Genomic DNA, 15,860 nt, shown 5'->3' with positions numbered 1-15,860 from the left:
AACTTTTCTTTGAAAAATTAATATACGTTGAATCTGCATTTTAATAAGCATCCTAGGGGAGTCTAACTCAGGTGGACCAGCTACCACCTAGAAAACAAAAACCCAATAAAGTGTGCTTAGCAATAAACCAGAGTGAGAATAATGTGGTATTTTGAGATTCTGCGCTGTCAAGTTGGTCACTTTGAATATAAATTGTCAATGTAGATAACTGTGAAAAAATTAGGTTATAGGGAACTCTACTTTTTTTGGGTGTTAACAATATGTGAGAATTTCAAAACAGACAAATTAGGGAGCAATTATTAGATTAAAAGATTTACCATACCATTCATTTAAATACTGAGATCTTGGACATTTTAAAATATAACTCTATTTATAAAACTCTAAGTCATGTGAGAGGTCCCTGGGTGGTGCAACGATTTACACTCGACTACTAAACTAAAGGTTGGCAGTTCAAATCCACCCAGTGGCACCACGAAGGAAAGGCCTGGCAATCTGCTCAATAAAAATCACAGCCATGAAAACCCTGTGAAGCACAGTTCTACTCTGTAACACATGGGGTTGCCATGAGTCGGAATTGACTTGATGGCAACAGGTTTGTTTTTTTAAGTCATTTGAAACTTTCCAGAGGCATCTTTATTTTGCCAAATGAGATGCCGTTTTACAGTGGGGCACGTTATAATACAGTGCTAGCTACTCTCCCTGAGCTAGAATGTGGTATCATCCTAAGAGACATGCACACATGCATTTTTAAAGAAGTGCTAATTTGTACAAGCTGAACTGTAAAAGGAATTTTTTTTAATTAAAACTGACAAAGACAAACTGGCTTAGGATTTTTACTATCCCCAAACATTCAGGGAATATTCAGTGAATTCCAGAAGCGTTCCAATGAGCCTTCTAACTCCGAAGACCTGAAATACCAGGAGCCTCAGTTGTCGCAGGAAGCTGGAAAAGGGCAGCTGGGAGAGGCTGCTCCTTCCCGGTACACTTCCTATTAACTTAGATTCGGGAGAACTAAATGTGTTTCCCAAGCAACCCACCAGATGGAGTTGGCCCCTTGATCAGTGGGGAAAGCCTTTCATTCTAGCACTCTTTCCCCATTTGTTGTATTGTTGGGGCCGTACCAGTCTGTGTTTTCTTCCAGGAAAGACACCAGGAGTTTCTGCCCCGCTTTCCTGAGGGGGTTAGTTAATTGAAAATCCTATCAGAATTACCACGGGATTATTTAGGAGATGGGGGCAGCAGGACTCATTCAAAACCATCAATATCCCAGAAACCTCTAGGCCAGTATGGCTTCAGCTTCATGTGTAAAGACTCTTTTGAGAAGTTCAAAAAGTTTTGATTAACTCGAATACGCAGAAAATATAAGGGGTACTGGATAGTGGGATTTGGGGGTTTAATGAGAATTAGGCAGAAACTTTTTCCTTCTCTTTTGAAAATGTTTCTGAGATATAAATCCATGTTCCTGCATTAGTAACTACATTTTAAACACTAAATTTTAATCTTGATTTGCTGGATCAGACTTTTGAAACTCTACAAGGTTTTAACCTTCTTTGGCTCCCCTCTTGCCTCCTTAGCATGCCAGTGAAAGCTCTACGTAGATGCCCTCAGCTGGTCTCCCATTACCTCTCCAGTACCTTTACTTTTGCCAAAATTGTCAATTCACAGTCCCCTATACGCGACTTGGGCTTTCTGCCTTGGTGCTGTCACCCACATTGTTCCCTCTTGCCTGGAATGTCCTCCCTGCTCTCTCTGTTTATCAAAATGCTCTGTCACATCCCAACGTAAAGACACAACTGGGACATTTCTCAATACTGGGGTCCCCAGTGGTGTCTACCATCTTTGAACCCTCTACCACAAGTCCCTGCTACTCATGGTTCCTGAAAAATACTCATAGCCTGCTTGTGGTATCTGTTAGGCTAGCTTCTCGGTTTTGTTTATACTGGTCCACAGTCCCTTATCTGAACCCTTGGGCCAGATGTGCTTCAGAATTTAAACATTTTTTATTTTAGACAATTGATACAGTACATATGCCATATATTATCTAACACTCCCAATGGATCAAGCATAAGCAAGCACCTTCATATTTCCACAATAAAACATGAATTTTTACACTAAATGGGATAAAGATTATAAAATAATCTCACATAAGGTCAAGGTCAGGTTTTGCCACCAATTTAGTTACTAAAAAAGGCTTTTCATTTTCCAAGCTTTGTGGATTTCAGAATTATGGAAAGGGATTGTGGACTGGTTTACCTAGCTATATTATGAGCTCTTTAAGACCAGGTCTCATTGATCATACCAAACCCAAACTCCTGGCCTCCAAATCCCAGACCTAGCACAATACCTGCCATAAAGTAGATGTCTAATTAATACTTGTTGAATGACTAATCAATTGTTGAATGACTAATCCTTCTGAACCTCAGTCCTGGGTGTCTGGGGCAGTGGATGGGAATAGGCATAGGTGATCGGTTCCAGCTCCGAAAGAGCTCTTGAATCTGACTTTGTCTTTTTCTTTTACAAGTGGAGGGAAGCCAAAACAAAGCAAACTGATTATTTGTTCTGGTAATAAGAAATCAAGATGGAGGTCCAAAGGTTCAAAAAGGATATGATTCCGTGTAGCTCTCAAGGGATGACCAAAGAGATTAGCTTCCTGAGGCCTCAGGAGAGAACACAGCTGATTAGAAGCAGCTACTCATTTTCTGTCAGTAGTGGGTTAGCCAGGTAGCTGTCTTCCGAATTTATTAGCATAGATGAGTGAGCACTTTCAGCATTGTATCTCTGTGTTGAAACATCTCAATTGGTTTTGCATCAATTCCTGGAGGCTTATTTTTTGCCAATGCCTTCAACGCAGCTTGGACTTCTTCCTTCAGTATCATTGGTTCTTGATCATATGCTACCTCCTGAAATGGTTGAATGTCGACAAATTCTTTTTGGTACGGAGCACCAATTGAGATGTTTCAACAAACGGATGCAACTCTGGAGGCGCTCACTCGTCTATGCCAAGAAATTTGGAAGACAGCTACCTGGCCAACTGAATGGAAGAGATACATATTGGTTTCCATTCCAAAGAAAGGTAATCCAATGGAATGAGGAAATTATCGAACAATATCATTACTGTCACACACAATTAAATTATGCTGAAGATAATTAAAAAATGGTTGCATCCGTACATAGACAGAGAACTGACAGAAGTTCAAGCTGGATTCATAAGAGGACACGGAATGAGGGATATCATTGCTGATGTCAGAAGGATCTTGGCTGAAAGCAGAGAATACCAGAAAGATGTTTACCTGTGTTTTATTGATTGACTATGCAAAGGCATTCGACTATGTGAATCATAACAAATTATGGATAACATTGCAAAGAATAGGAATTCCAGAACACTTAATTGTGCTCACGAGGAACCTGTACATAGACCAAGAGGCAGTTGCTCGAACAGAGCAAGGGGATATTGCATGGTTTAAAATCAGGAAAGGTGTGTGTCAGGGTTGTATCCTTTCACTATACTTATTCAATCTGTATGCTGAGCAAACAATTTAAGAATCTGGACTATATGAAGAAGAACGTGGCATCCGGATTGGAGGAACTCTCATTAACAACCTGTGATATGCAGATGACACAACCTTGCTAGCTGAAAGTGAAGAGGACTTGAAGCACTTACTGATGAAGATCGAAGATCACAGTCTTCAGTATGGATTACACCTCAACATGAAGAAAACAAAATCCTTCACAACTGGACCAATAAGCAACATCTTGATAAATGGAGAAAAGTTTGAAGTTGTCAAGGATTTCATTTTACTTAGATCCACATTCAACACCCATGGAAGCAGCTGTCAAGAAATCAAATGACGCATTGCATTGGGCAAATCTGTTGCAAAAGACCCCTTTAAAGTGTTAAAAAGCAAAGGTGTCACCTTGAGGACTAAGGTGCGCCTGACTCAAGCCATGGTGTTTTCAGTTGCCTCATATGATGTGAAAGCTGGACAATGAATAAGGAAGACCAAAGAAGAATTGACACCTTTGAATTGTGGTGTTGGTAAAAAATATTGAATATACCATGGACTGCCAAAAGAAAGAACAAATCTGTCTTGGAAGAAATACAGGCAGAATGCTCCTTTGAGGCAAGGATGGCAAGACTACTTTTCACATACTTTGGACATGTTATCAGGAGGGATCAGTCCCTGGAGAAGGACATCATGCTTGGTAAAGTCAACGAAAAAGAAGAAGACCCTTAACAAGATGGATTGACACAGTGGCTGCAACGATGGGCTCAAGCTTAGCAACAATTGTGAGGATGGTGCAGGATCGGGCTGTGTTTCATTCTGTTGTACATAGCGTTGCTATGAGTTGGAACCAACTCGAAGGCACCTAACAACAACACCCATTTTTCAGGAAACTCTGACTATTGGTTTTTCCTTCTTTATTCTCAACCCCTCAGCTCCTCCTTGAACAGTGCTTCTCATTCTTCCCTGTAGAGAACTTCTTCCCTGCGGGCAACAATGAGACCCTTGATACTTGAAGATTACTATTCTACTGACTCTGGCCACAAATGTATTAAGATGTGGCTGAAAGAACACCGGCTATTAGGGGATCTGTGGGCTATTCCTGGCCATGCCATTAACTTGCTATAAGTCCAAATAATTCTCTAGGCCTCCATTTTCTGTCTATCAAATGGGAATGGTATCAGCTCCATCAAACTCAATAGCATTCCTGAGATCAAAAAGGGGTGAAAGTGCTTCTTTACTTAAAATACTATTCAAATGTAAGGTGGTATTATCTATACTGTTCATCAACATGTTGCTTGCCCAGGTGAGTGAATTCTTGCAGTGCTTACTCAATAGATATTGGCTCCCTACCTGACGAATTCTATCCATCCTTTGAGGCCAAGTTAAAGTGTCTCCTCTGTGAAACCTTAGAGTTACCGGTTATTTAGCAGCTATATACAAGTCACACAGCATACTTGATCTCAGTTAATGCTCATAGCAAGGAGCTCCGGTGGCACAGTAGTTAAGCGCTCTGCTGCTAACTGAAAGGTTGGCAGTTCGAACTCACCAGCTGCTCCGCAGGAGAAAGATGTGGCAGTCTGCTTCTGTCAAGATTACAGCCTTGGCAATCCTATGGGGCAGTTCTCTGTCCCATAGGATTGCTGTGAATCAGAGTCGACTTGATAGCAATGGGTTTTGGTTTTGGAATCCTCATAGCAACACTGTGAGATAGGTACTATTATGATCCCCATTTTATAGATGAGGAAACCAAAGCTCAGAGAGGTTAAGGGACTGGCCCTATGTCACATAGTTTATAAGTGGCTGAGCCAGGGATCTAATCAAGAATGAATTATTCTCTGCTCCTATAGCATTTTGTTTATACCTCGCCGGTGATTCTTAATGCACAGTCTATATCTCCTTCACTAGACTGTGAGGTCCTGGGGGAGAGGGACCATATCTTCTTGCTCATCTCTATTTCTCCAGAGCGTTACAATGTTTGGCACGTGTTGTTGTTGTTAGTTGCCATCAAGTTGATTACGACTCATGGCGACCCCATGTACACAGAAGTGCTCAGTGAATGTTAGAAAAATGAATGGACTAGAGTGGAATAGAATGGAATGGAACAGAAGGGAACTGGATAAAGTAACTGGCTGGCCTGGGATTCCCAGTCCTGGAGTGCCTTGTCTTTCCAACAGTTCCACAAGATTTCAGCCCACCTCTTCTGGCCACTGCCATCAGAGAGTTATTTGAGAGTGTCAGGAACAGTGAATGTTTTTGCTTCCCATCTTAGGGACTGCTATTGGGGTGCAGGAGTCATTGAGAATCTGTGGAAGCTGACTAACTGTTGGGTAAAAGGACTTATTTTCCGTGTAAGAAGCTGCCTCTGAATTTCTCTCAATCTCCAAAAGTGGCCCAGAGTATCATAAGCATGGACTATTCATGGAATCCCTCCTTTAAAAAAAAAAGCTGTGGAACGTATTGGAGAAGAGAAGAGGTTAAGAGAGAACAGGGAAACTCTCTTGTTATGAAATAGAACAAATAATAATAGGGTTTTTCAGCTCACGTCAGGCTAGAGTTATTCCAAAGTGAGGTGTCTTCAATAAAATGGTCGTAATAATCACTAGAATAATAACTAATATTTATTGAGTGCTTACCGTGTGCCAGACACTGCAAAGTTATTTGAATGTATCATCCTGTTTGATCCTAACAAAAACCCTGTAAGGTAGCCACCACTATGGTCCCCATTTTACAGATGAGGAAACAGGTTTAGAGAGGTTAATCAGTTTGTTCAATGTTGCACAGCCATCAGTGGAAGAGCTGGGGTTGGAACCCAGGCAAGTCTAATAACCAGGTTTTAATCACTATACTTTATGGCAACACATTTTAATTACATTTGAAATATGACCAGATGGGAGATATGCAGGAACATGGACTTATATTTTAGAAACATTTTCAATAAGAGGTGGAATATGTTTTCATTGTCTTGAGAATATACCTAGGAGTGAAATTACTGGGTCATACGGTAACTCTTATGTTTAATTGTGGAACTGTCAGAATGTTTTCCAATGTGGCCACACCATTTTACATTCCCATCAGCAGTGTATGAAGGTTCCAATTCAGGCCTAGTTTAGCTGTTGAATGAAAGTGTTCTCAGTAGAGTTGTGGATGGCCTGGGATGGTCTTTCCTTTCTTTCCCCCACCATACATACCTTCATGTACTTCAGCTTTTACTTCCCAAGAGGGGTTCCTGGCTCAGTGGCCTGGTAGAATGAGTCCTTGGAAATTCACATTCATTCCTTCCCTTCATTCTCTTTCATTCTCGGGGTTCTGAAACAACCGCCCAGTCCCCCTACACTGCTCCACCAAGCTCCTGCCCTGTCCTTGGGAACATCAGATTGGCAACCCTAGCTGTAAGGCACTCATTACCATATTTGGGGGCCTGGGACTGAAATAGATGCCCCTATGAGCCAAGGTAAGGCTACAGATGGAAACCCAGACCATTAGTGAGGATAAAGAGAAATGTAACTACATCACTGAACTTGTGTTAAGATTTATTGGTCTATTCTCACCACTTTTTACTTGTTCAATTTGCATCCCCGTCACCAGCCATCGGTTAGCGATCATTTTCATCCAAGATTGGCAGACTCAGTCCACTAATGGTGAAGCTGAGAGGGCAGTGGTATCTGCTATACTGAGCCATCATCCCAGCCACTTAGACAGGGAAATTGTTTTTCAGGGTTTTACACTGTCATTTCTGTTCACCCTTTAATGAATGGTTTCTATCCATAAATGAAGCAGAGATGGAGGAAGAGGTGAATAAGTGCTAACGTAAATTGCAGTGGGTCAACCACAAATATAGACTATCAAAAGGAGTTCTTTTTTTCCTCCTCCCGCCTTTTCTCCCTCCAGTCTGGGTTAAGGTGCTTGCTGATTTCTGAAGTACTTCCTGGGTTTGATTAGTGTGCTAGATGCGTCAAAAATTGCTCTTGCAAATCTTATTTTGTAATCCATGCATCAGAGTAGAAGGACTCTTTTCAAAAAAAGATAAAGGTTAGAATATAACATATGCTTTTCACCATTATATGCCTCTTAGTGACTCACCAGTCACATGCCAGGTAATGGATATTGAAACTGAGATAGGCAAGCTCTGAAAAGCTATCGTTGGCTTTTAGTTTGGGGGCATATGAGTTTCTTTTTAGGTGTGATTCATATCTACAAGGAATAATTGGCAAATAGTAGGAGGAAATAACTTTTATCGTACGTGCTGTATTTGTGTACATAACAGCTGCATGTGTCTTTAGCATCTCTAAACCAAAACCAAATCTGTTGCTGTTGCGTCAACTCCTACTCATAGCAACCTTATAGGACAGGGTAGAAACTGTTAGCATCTCTACCCTGGTTGTTTTTCATTATCGTACACCAGGAGCTGGAATGCTTTTGTGGTCAGACACACTGTTTTCCCACATGTTATCTATGTATGCCATGTTGCTTTGCAGCTCGGCTTTGGATCATTCCTTGGAATCATCGGATCAAACCTTGTTGAGAACAAACGGCAGATGGTAAGTTTCATCACTATAGAATGAAGTTCCACCTCTGAAAAGCTCAGTATTTATATGAATAAGTAACACATTTCTTAAGGTTGCCAAATTGGACCACAAAAGAAATTGTTACTTTGCCTTTTCTCCTAAGCCTCCAGGGAACTTATTTTACAGTAACCCTGTAGGATGGGACTTGTTCTCATCTTGCCTGATGCTCCCTCAGTGGCCTAACTAGTCTGCTTAAGCCACAGGGATAGAATATTCTAGATCTTGCCCTTTGCTTTCCTCCTCACTCCCAAAGGAGTGCTTAGGCTATGGTCTTCACCTAGAAGGCCTTTGCTCCTGTGGTTTCCATTGCTGCAGCTCTGGATTATTGGTGACCCTCACATCTTCCCCTCTGATGCAGAATGCTCCAGGGAAGTTTTCTCAGAGGACTCCTGACTTTTAGGAGATTACAATCTAGGGGACTTGGAGTAAGAGAACAAATGTTCTGGGGGCACACGGAAGACGAAATCAAAGGATGAAACCAACCTAAGATATTTCCATTACCCATAGTTGAAAGGTTGTAAGGTTGAAAGGAAAAATGAGCATGTAACAGGAGTTCCATGTCCTAATGGGGCCTACAACGGCAAGCTGTTGTATTTTCCTGGCTCAGTCTGAGAAGACTTCCTGGAGGGCAAGGGAAGAAGGTGCAGACCAAGTTACAAGCATTTTGCAGTTTTATAGGTTTGTAAATCAAGATACCTGGTGGGTGGTCAGATGGTGGACTGATTAGGCTCCTCTTGTACAAGTCTCTGTGGTATCACAACTTTGATAATGGGGTCTATTTAACAGCAAGTTTAATCAGATAACGTAATAGCTCCAGGAACAGAGAACTCTAACCATATGTTCCCCCCGCCCCCAGCGATGTGGGGAATCACCCTCAGGGGAGTTCTAATAGTTTTCTTCTTCCATTTCACCTGGACTACCCCCATGCCAGTTGTGTTTGCACTTTGGGCTTAAATTATTCAAAATAATGGGGGCGTTTTAATTGTAGAGCTGATCATAGCATAGCTAATAATGCCAATTTCATGAAATAATTCATCCATTATTTACCAGTTCTCTGCAGTGTTGTGAAGTGAGATTTATCAGAAGAGGTTTCTGAATAACTCCCAAAGGGTCTAAGCATTTCCTCCTATCCTGTTGAGGTGGGAGAACCCTAGGGCAGCAATGACTTTGATTTCCTCCTTCCCCCTGGAGAGCAGCTTAATGACATGTTATCCCCTCGCCCAATTCTTCCCCCAAACACCTCAGGGAAGAAAAGCACTGATTCTGTCTTGCTTTGACGGTCAACCTGGGCGAGGCTCAGGAAGCACCTAGCCCTGCCCATAAAAACACCTTAAAACACCTACCCCCCACATTGGTTTGTTGTATTACCTTTGTATATGGAAGATAACTTATTAGGAAAGTTTCTCTTATCATGATCAGAGAATAGGGTGGTCTGGTTCAAGCAAACGTTTTTCTTACTTCAGAGTTTCCATATACACCACACAGAGTTGATCAGTTTCAGACAACGCAACCCTTGTAAAATGTCCTTGACATTTAAGTCTTAATAAGTTCAATGTCCTTTCTCCTCAGTGATTCAAAAGGTCATGTAGAGTTGCGCAGGTCCTCAGAATCATCATTATCTTTATCAGGGCACACTATACCATCAAGTAGCAGCATGAGGGGCTGGGAAGAACACTGGACTAGGAGTTGGTGGGCACCAGGCTTTTCCACTCCCCCCCTCTATGCCTCCATTTCCACATAAATAAAATAGGGAGTTGAACTCCATGATGTCAAAGGTCCAACATTTTTCTGAGTCTGAGGATGGAAGAGCCATACAGTCAAGTAGTTCCTCCATGGACAGCATGCTGGATGCCGGCAAGCCTCCTCTTCATTTAGTGCTCACAGAGTGAATTTCTTAGCTTATCCTGAAAATGTAAAAAGTGCTTCGCTGACCCCTTCTCTGCCTCACGCACCCTTCCCACTCATCCTGCCTTCCTGCCTGACTGGGAAGAGCATCCCCATAGGGTAGCAGGCCAGAGTTTCCTTTGGCTGGCAGTCTCTTGGGGGATTGCCCTGACTCTTGCAGCAGCAAGAATGGAAGACTAACAGACACTTTTTGTTTTGTTCCTCATGCAGCTGGTGGCTTCTATCGTCTTTATCAGCTTTGGTGTGATTGCAGCTTTTTGTTGTGCCATAGTTGATGGGGTCTTTGCTGCCAGACACATTGTGAGTATTTTCAGCTCTGGATTTAAAAAATATGCAATAAAGCAAGGCTGCCTTGAGTGTGTGCTGGATGTTCAGCACTATGCTAAGTGTTGTGAGGGTACAGGAGAGGGAGAAGACAGGATCACTGCCTCAAGGAACTTACCGTTAAGATGAGGACACTGATGGAGACACAGGCATCTAGAGAACTGGGTCTAAGCTGGAGGGGTGTACGAACTCTAAGTGCCATAGTGGTTTATAGTGGATTCGAGAATTCAGGCAAGGCTTCTCAGTGGAGGTCAGGATGGAGCTAGGCCTTTGAAGTGTGAGTCATATTCAGAAGGGCAAAGATAAGGGCATTAGGGCCAGTGGAATGGCTTAGAATTCAGAACCAATATGCTGTGTTGGGGGCCAGGGGACGGGAGAGAAAAGCAGGAAGCCACATGACTTCCTGAGAGCCTTGAAGTTTTCAATGGCTGACCTCCTCTTCACCAGCAATTAGAGCAGATCATGAGGACAGAGTCATCTTTTCTCAGACACCTGAACTTTGCTGTCCTACAACAGTGGTTGGAGAGTAGTGGTGTAATTGGGGGTCCAAAGAAAGTCCCTAGAGCTAGAAGAGCCTCCATTCAGAGCCAGTCCTGGAGTTCATGTGCCAAATGCCTCATAAGGACCATTTTACTCCTGCAGCTCAAACCTGTGCTAAGGGCATTCCAATTTGGCTCTAAGGGCATTCCTATTTGGCTCTACAGGAGCCCTTGATCTTCTTCCAGAACATTTCATTTCATACTATTCCAGGCATCTAGCCTAGGGCCAACTTCTCCATTAGGCACAGTGCCTCAGACCTATAATACTTTTAGAGGACCATGAAGATGTTATTATTTCTTTTCAAATCAGAAGAAAAACTATAAACTTTTAAGTTGAAAAAAAGTTTTAATATATAATATAAATATATTCATCTTTATACCAATGAAATAATAAAATATAATTTTTAATTTTTGTGTTTTTTTATGAAGGAAGAGGCCCATGAAGGCAAAAGTGCCCAGGGCCCAGGGAAGTCCTAATCTGGCCCACAAACCAAAATGAAGAGTGAGCTGCAGCAACTTGCTGAGCCCCCACAGCAAACCCAAATACTCATTTAAAAACAAAAACAAAAACAGAACCAACATTGAAAATGAAAACATCCCATGAACTAGTTGGAAATTACATGTTTTCTTAAACAATTGAATTGAAGCAAAATTGCATTATCATAATCCTCTCTGGATCCAACAATGTTTTCTTCCATTTCAGTTTTAGCTAATTGTTAAGGTCACCGTGAGTGATCAGCATGGGTATGGTTGGATCTAGGAAGGATGATTTGAGACATTATTATTTTAATTCCAACCCTCCTGTTCTTGTACCCTCCTCCAAACATGTTGACAGGGGTAGAAAACTCTGTCTCTCATTTGCCAAGATTAGATGAACCCACATGGGCAGTGATGCCACCCAAGCAGCCTCTGAAATGGCATCTCAGGAGATCATTTCCTGGCAGAGGGCAAAAAAAGGAGTTGGGAAGAGAAACCTTTTGCTTGATTTTCTTTCAGGGCTGGGACTATAAATGTAGGCCCCTATATCAGACTCATCCCTTCTACTTTAACTGAGTGCGACCATCTTTTTGCCGTCTTCTTAAAAAGGCAAATAACACATCAATAAGTTTTAACACCCATAATCCCAACACCCTAACATAGCAATTCTTTTCATGTTTACATATTACCCTCTCAGTATACACCTATTTTTGTAGCATGGTTGCAATCATAATACGCATGCTATTTTGTATTCAAGAGGAGCCATCTTAATAACAATAATTCCTTGTTTTTGTGTGTTGCATTTAGCTTTTCAATGTGCCTTCACATCTATTATCTCATTTGAGACCCACAGCAACCCTGTTAGATATGTAGGGCAGGCATTATTATCCCCATTTGACAAGTAGTATTTACTCTGAGGCAGTCTCCATGACAACATGGGCCTAGCGGCCAAGAAGCCTGAAGTAGATTTTGGTGGCATCATGAGCAAAAATGGCTTCCTCCTTCTCCCTCTTCCTCCAACTCGAATGCTTTTTTTTTTTTTTAAAAAAAAATAACAGGTTTATTGAGATATAATTCACATACCGTACAATTCACCCATTTAAAGCATACAATTCAGTGGTTTTTAGTATATTCACAGGTATGTGCAACCATCACCATAGTCAATTTTAGAACATTTTCCTTACGCCCCCAAAACCATGTACACTTTAGCTATTATGCCCCCTAAACTCCCATCACCCCCAGCCCTAAGCAACCACTAATCTACTTTCTGTCTTTATAGAGTTCCGTATTCTGGACATTTCATATAAATGGAATCATATAATACATGGTCTTTTGTGATTGGCTTCTTTCACTTAGCATGTTTTCAAGTTTCATCCATGTTGTAGCATGTATCAGTACTTCATTCTTTTTTATGGCCAATAATATTCTATTCTATGGATATATCACATTTTGTTTATCCATTCATCAGTTGATGAACATTTGGTTTTTTTCAACTTTTTCACTATTATGAATAATGCTGCTATGAACATTCATCTACAAGTTTTTGTGTGGACATATGGGTCCATTCGTCTTGGGAATACATCTTAGGAATATACTTGGGAGTGGAATTGCTGGGTCATATAGTAACCCCAAGGATCCCTGGTGGCACAATGGTTAAGCACTCAGCTGCTAACCAAAAGGTTGGCAGTTCAAACCCACCAGCTTCTCCATGGGAGAAAAGACCTGGTGATCTGTTCCTGTAAAGACAAAAAAAACAAAAAAACAACCAAACCCATTGCTATGGAGTCTATTCCAACTCATAGCGATCCTATGGTCTAGGAAACCCTATGAGGCAGTTCTACTCTGTCATATAGGGTCACTGTAAGTTGGAATTGACTCGATGGCACACAACAACAACATAGCATGAGGTTCCAGTTTTCCCACATCTTCGCCAACTCTTGGTATTATCTGACTTTTTTATTCTAATAATCCTAGTGGGTATGAAGTGATATCTCACTGTGGTTTTGATTTGCATTTCCCTGACACCTAATGTTTTTGACCACTGGCCTCAGTCAAAGGCAATGGGAACAAATCCAAGTTGTATTTACTGGAAGTTTCTTCTAATGATCACCCAACTGCCTCTGACTCTCGGCTCTCTGTACCTCCTGTAGTTCAGTGGCCTGCAGTATAACATTTGATTCAGGGGCTTGGGGCAAGGCTGGATAAATCTTGAAGGAAACATTTCTGCTTACACTGTACCTGTCCTAAGACATCTTCCAGTCCTCATTGACACCCAGGGGGTTTTGAGGAAGGAGGCTTTATTAATCTATGGTGATATCTGTCAGCCAACTTAAATGAGAAGCACATTTGGACCCTAGGACTGCCTGGGTGGGTTAGAGCCAGTCTTTCCTATTGTCAAGGCCCTTTAACATCATCTTCCCCTGTTCCTTTGACTTGGGTCAATATGAATTTCCTCTTAAGACCTACCTTCTCTCACACCTATCTATATGCATCTTGTTCCTTCTCTCTGTTGTCTCATACTTCCTTTCCCCTCTCTCTAATACAGGCACTAACTTGCAAGGAAAGTCACTTCACCTTCTTGTGCCTCAGTTTCCTCCTCTGTCAAATTGATATAATAATAACCTACCTCTCAGGGTTAGCATGAGGATAACGTGAAATAATGTATATGAACATGCCCTACAGAGGGCCTGGCACAGAGTAGACACTTAACATAAAGCAGTTTCCATTTCCACCCCTCTCTCCATAGTTGGTGGCCCTCCAGATTAAAAAGGTTGCTGAGCCCTGTCTGTGCAACCTTTTTCCCAACTCCCAATTGCCTGGGCTTGCTCCTTCTCTGGGACCTCAGTGCAGAATAGCAGCCAGAGGCAGCAAATAGACAATCACCACACGTCTGTCCTCATATAGGACATTTGGTGGCTGAATGCTTTTTGCCTAACCAAGAGGCCAGGAAGACTACAACCAGTACATCGACATCAAGCTTTCCCTTCAGCAGGATAATAATGACTTCTGCCATAACCCAAACATGGAAAGTCTGCCCTGCTAGATGTGAGCTGGGAGCCCTGTGGTGCAGTGGTTAAGCACTCAGCTGCTCACCAAAAGGTCAGCTGTTCAAACCCACCAACCACTCCATGGGAGAAAGATGTACCAGTCTGCTTCTGTAAAGATTACAGCCTTAGAAACCCTATGGGCAGTTGTACTTTCTCCTATAGGGTTGCTATGAATGGGGATCAACTCGAAGGCAATGGGTTTGATTTTTTTGAGGTGTGAGCTTAAGAAACCTCATTCCTCTTCAACCTGACTCCAGGCTAAGCCAACGGGGCAATGCACTTTCACAACACTGAGAAACCAGGAAGTTCATGTACAAGTAGCCAATGAAAAGTCCTAGGTCCTTGGTGGAGTAGCAGGCTGGGGCACATGAAGCACTTGGGTGACAAGTATTAAAAAAAAACAAAAAACAAGAAAACAAGCCCATTGCCATCAAGTCAATTCCGACTCAGAGCCACCCTATAGGACAGAGTAGAACTGCCCTGTAGGGTTTCCAAGGAGTGGCTGGTGGATTCGAACTGCTGACCTTTTGGTTAGCAGCCAAGCTCTTAACCACTGCAAAACCAGGGCTCCAAGTATAGGAGATGCTAAATTACATGTGTGGGAAAAAGCACCCACCAGTGTTATTGGAAATCGTGAGTGAAGTGGGGGCAGGAAGGAGGGGGATAATAGACAAACTCCCTCTGCCAGGACACTTGCTCCAAACCCCATAAGGTTAGTTTGCATAAAGTACTTGCCCTGTCCTAACTTGCCTTTGGCAGTAGCCCCCTCCCACTCAGGGGATGTTTAGTATCAGCCCTGGAAGTGAACAGCATCCCCTGCCCCCAAACATCCCTTGGCTTGCGTCTGTTTGTTCTCCCCTAACCCCCATGCCTGAACACTCCCTCACCAGGAAGCTGGCCAAGTCAGCAGAGCGAATCAACTGTCCTTGAGCCCCCTGTGAGTTTTCTGGGTTTTAGCAGTATTTTTGGAGTCCACTATCTTTATCTGGAGCCCTGGTGGTGCATTGGTTAAGAGCTTGGCTGCTAACCAAAAAGTCGGCAGTTTGAATCCACCAGCCGCTCCTTGGAAACCCTATGGGGCAGTTCTGCTCTGTCCTATAGGGTCGCTATGAGTCGGAATCAATGGCAACGGTTTTTTTTTTTTTTTTTTTTGGTTTTTATCTAATCTGTGTAGTTGAGTGAAAATGACACCTAGTTCAGTTTTCAGCTGAGTTAAAATCTACAGCAGTCTCAGTAGCCGCCCACCCCCGTGGGGCTTGCTTCCTGAGCTTTTCCTCCTGAAAAAAGCTGTAGAAATGACAGCAGGGAATACATGTCAGCCCGCCCCAGTCCAGTACACAGGTGATAATGAGACCTCACGTGGGAGCTGGGTTCCTTTGACTCCCTCCATTTGGGAGTGTGATGTCGCAATAACCTGGAGTTTTGAATCTTGTTCCCTGGGGACTTTTTGCAAGGAGACAAAGACCAGAAGTAAAAAAAAAAAAAAAAAAAAAAAAA

The 15,860-nt window shown here is 42.3% G+C and overlaps 1 protein-coding gene across 3 annotated transcripts in view; it reads left to right on the top strand.

Annotated features, from left to right (window-relative positions):
* The window catches only part of TMEM255A (transmembrane protein 255A), a 54,087-nt gene that overhangs the window by 9,831 nt on the left and 28,396 nt on the right, over positions 1–15,860 (top strand). For all 3 annotated transcript variants that reach the window (XM_004379573.2, XM_004379575.2, XM_004379574.2), the window contains exons 3-4: positions 7,982–8,044; positions 10,187–10,276. In XM_004379573.2, the coding sequence (XP_004379630.1) occupies positions 7,982–8,044; positions 10,187–10,276 (153 nt within the window). The remainder of the gene's footprint in view (positions 1–7,981; positions 8,045–10,186; positions 10,277–15,860) is intronic.

This window comes from Trichechus manatus, unplaced genomic scaffold, assembly GCF_000243295.1.
Source record: "Trichechus manatus latirostris isolate Lorelei unplaced genomic scaffold, TriManLat1.0 scaffold00066, whole genome shotgun sequence".
NCBI lineage: Eukaryota > Metazoa > Chordata > Mammalia > Sirenia > Trichechidae > Trichechus > Trichechus manatus.
This window is presented reverse-complemented; position numbering and strand designations above follow the sequence as displayed.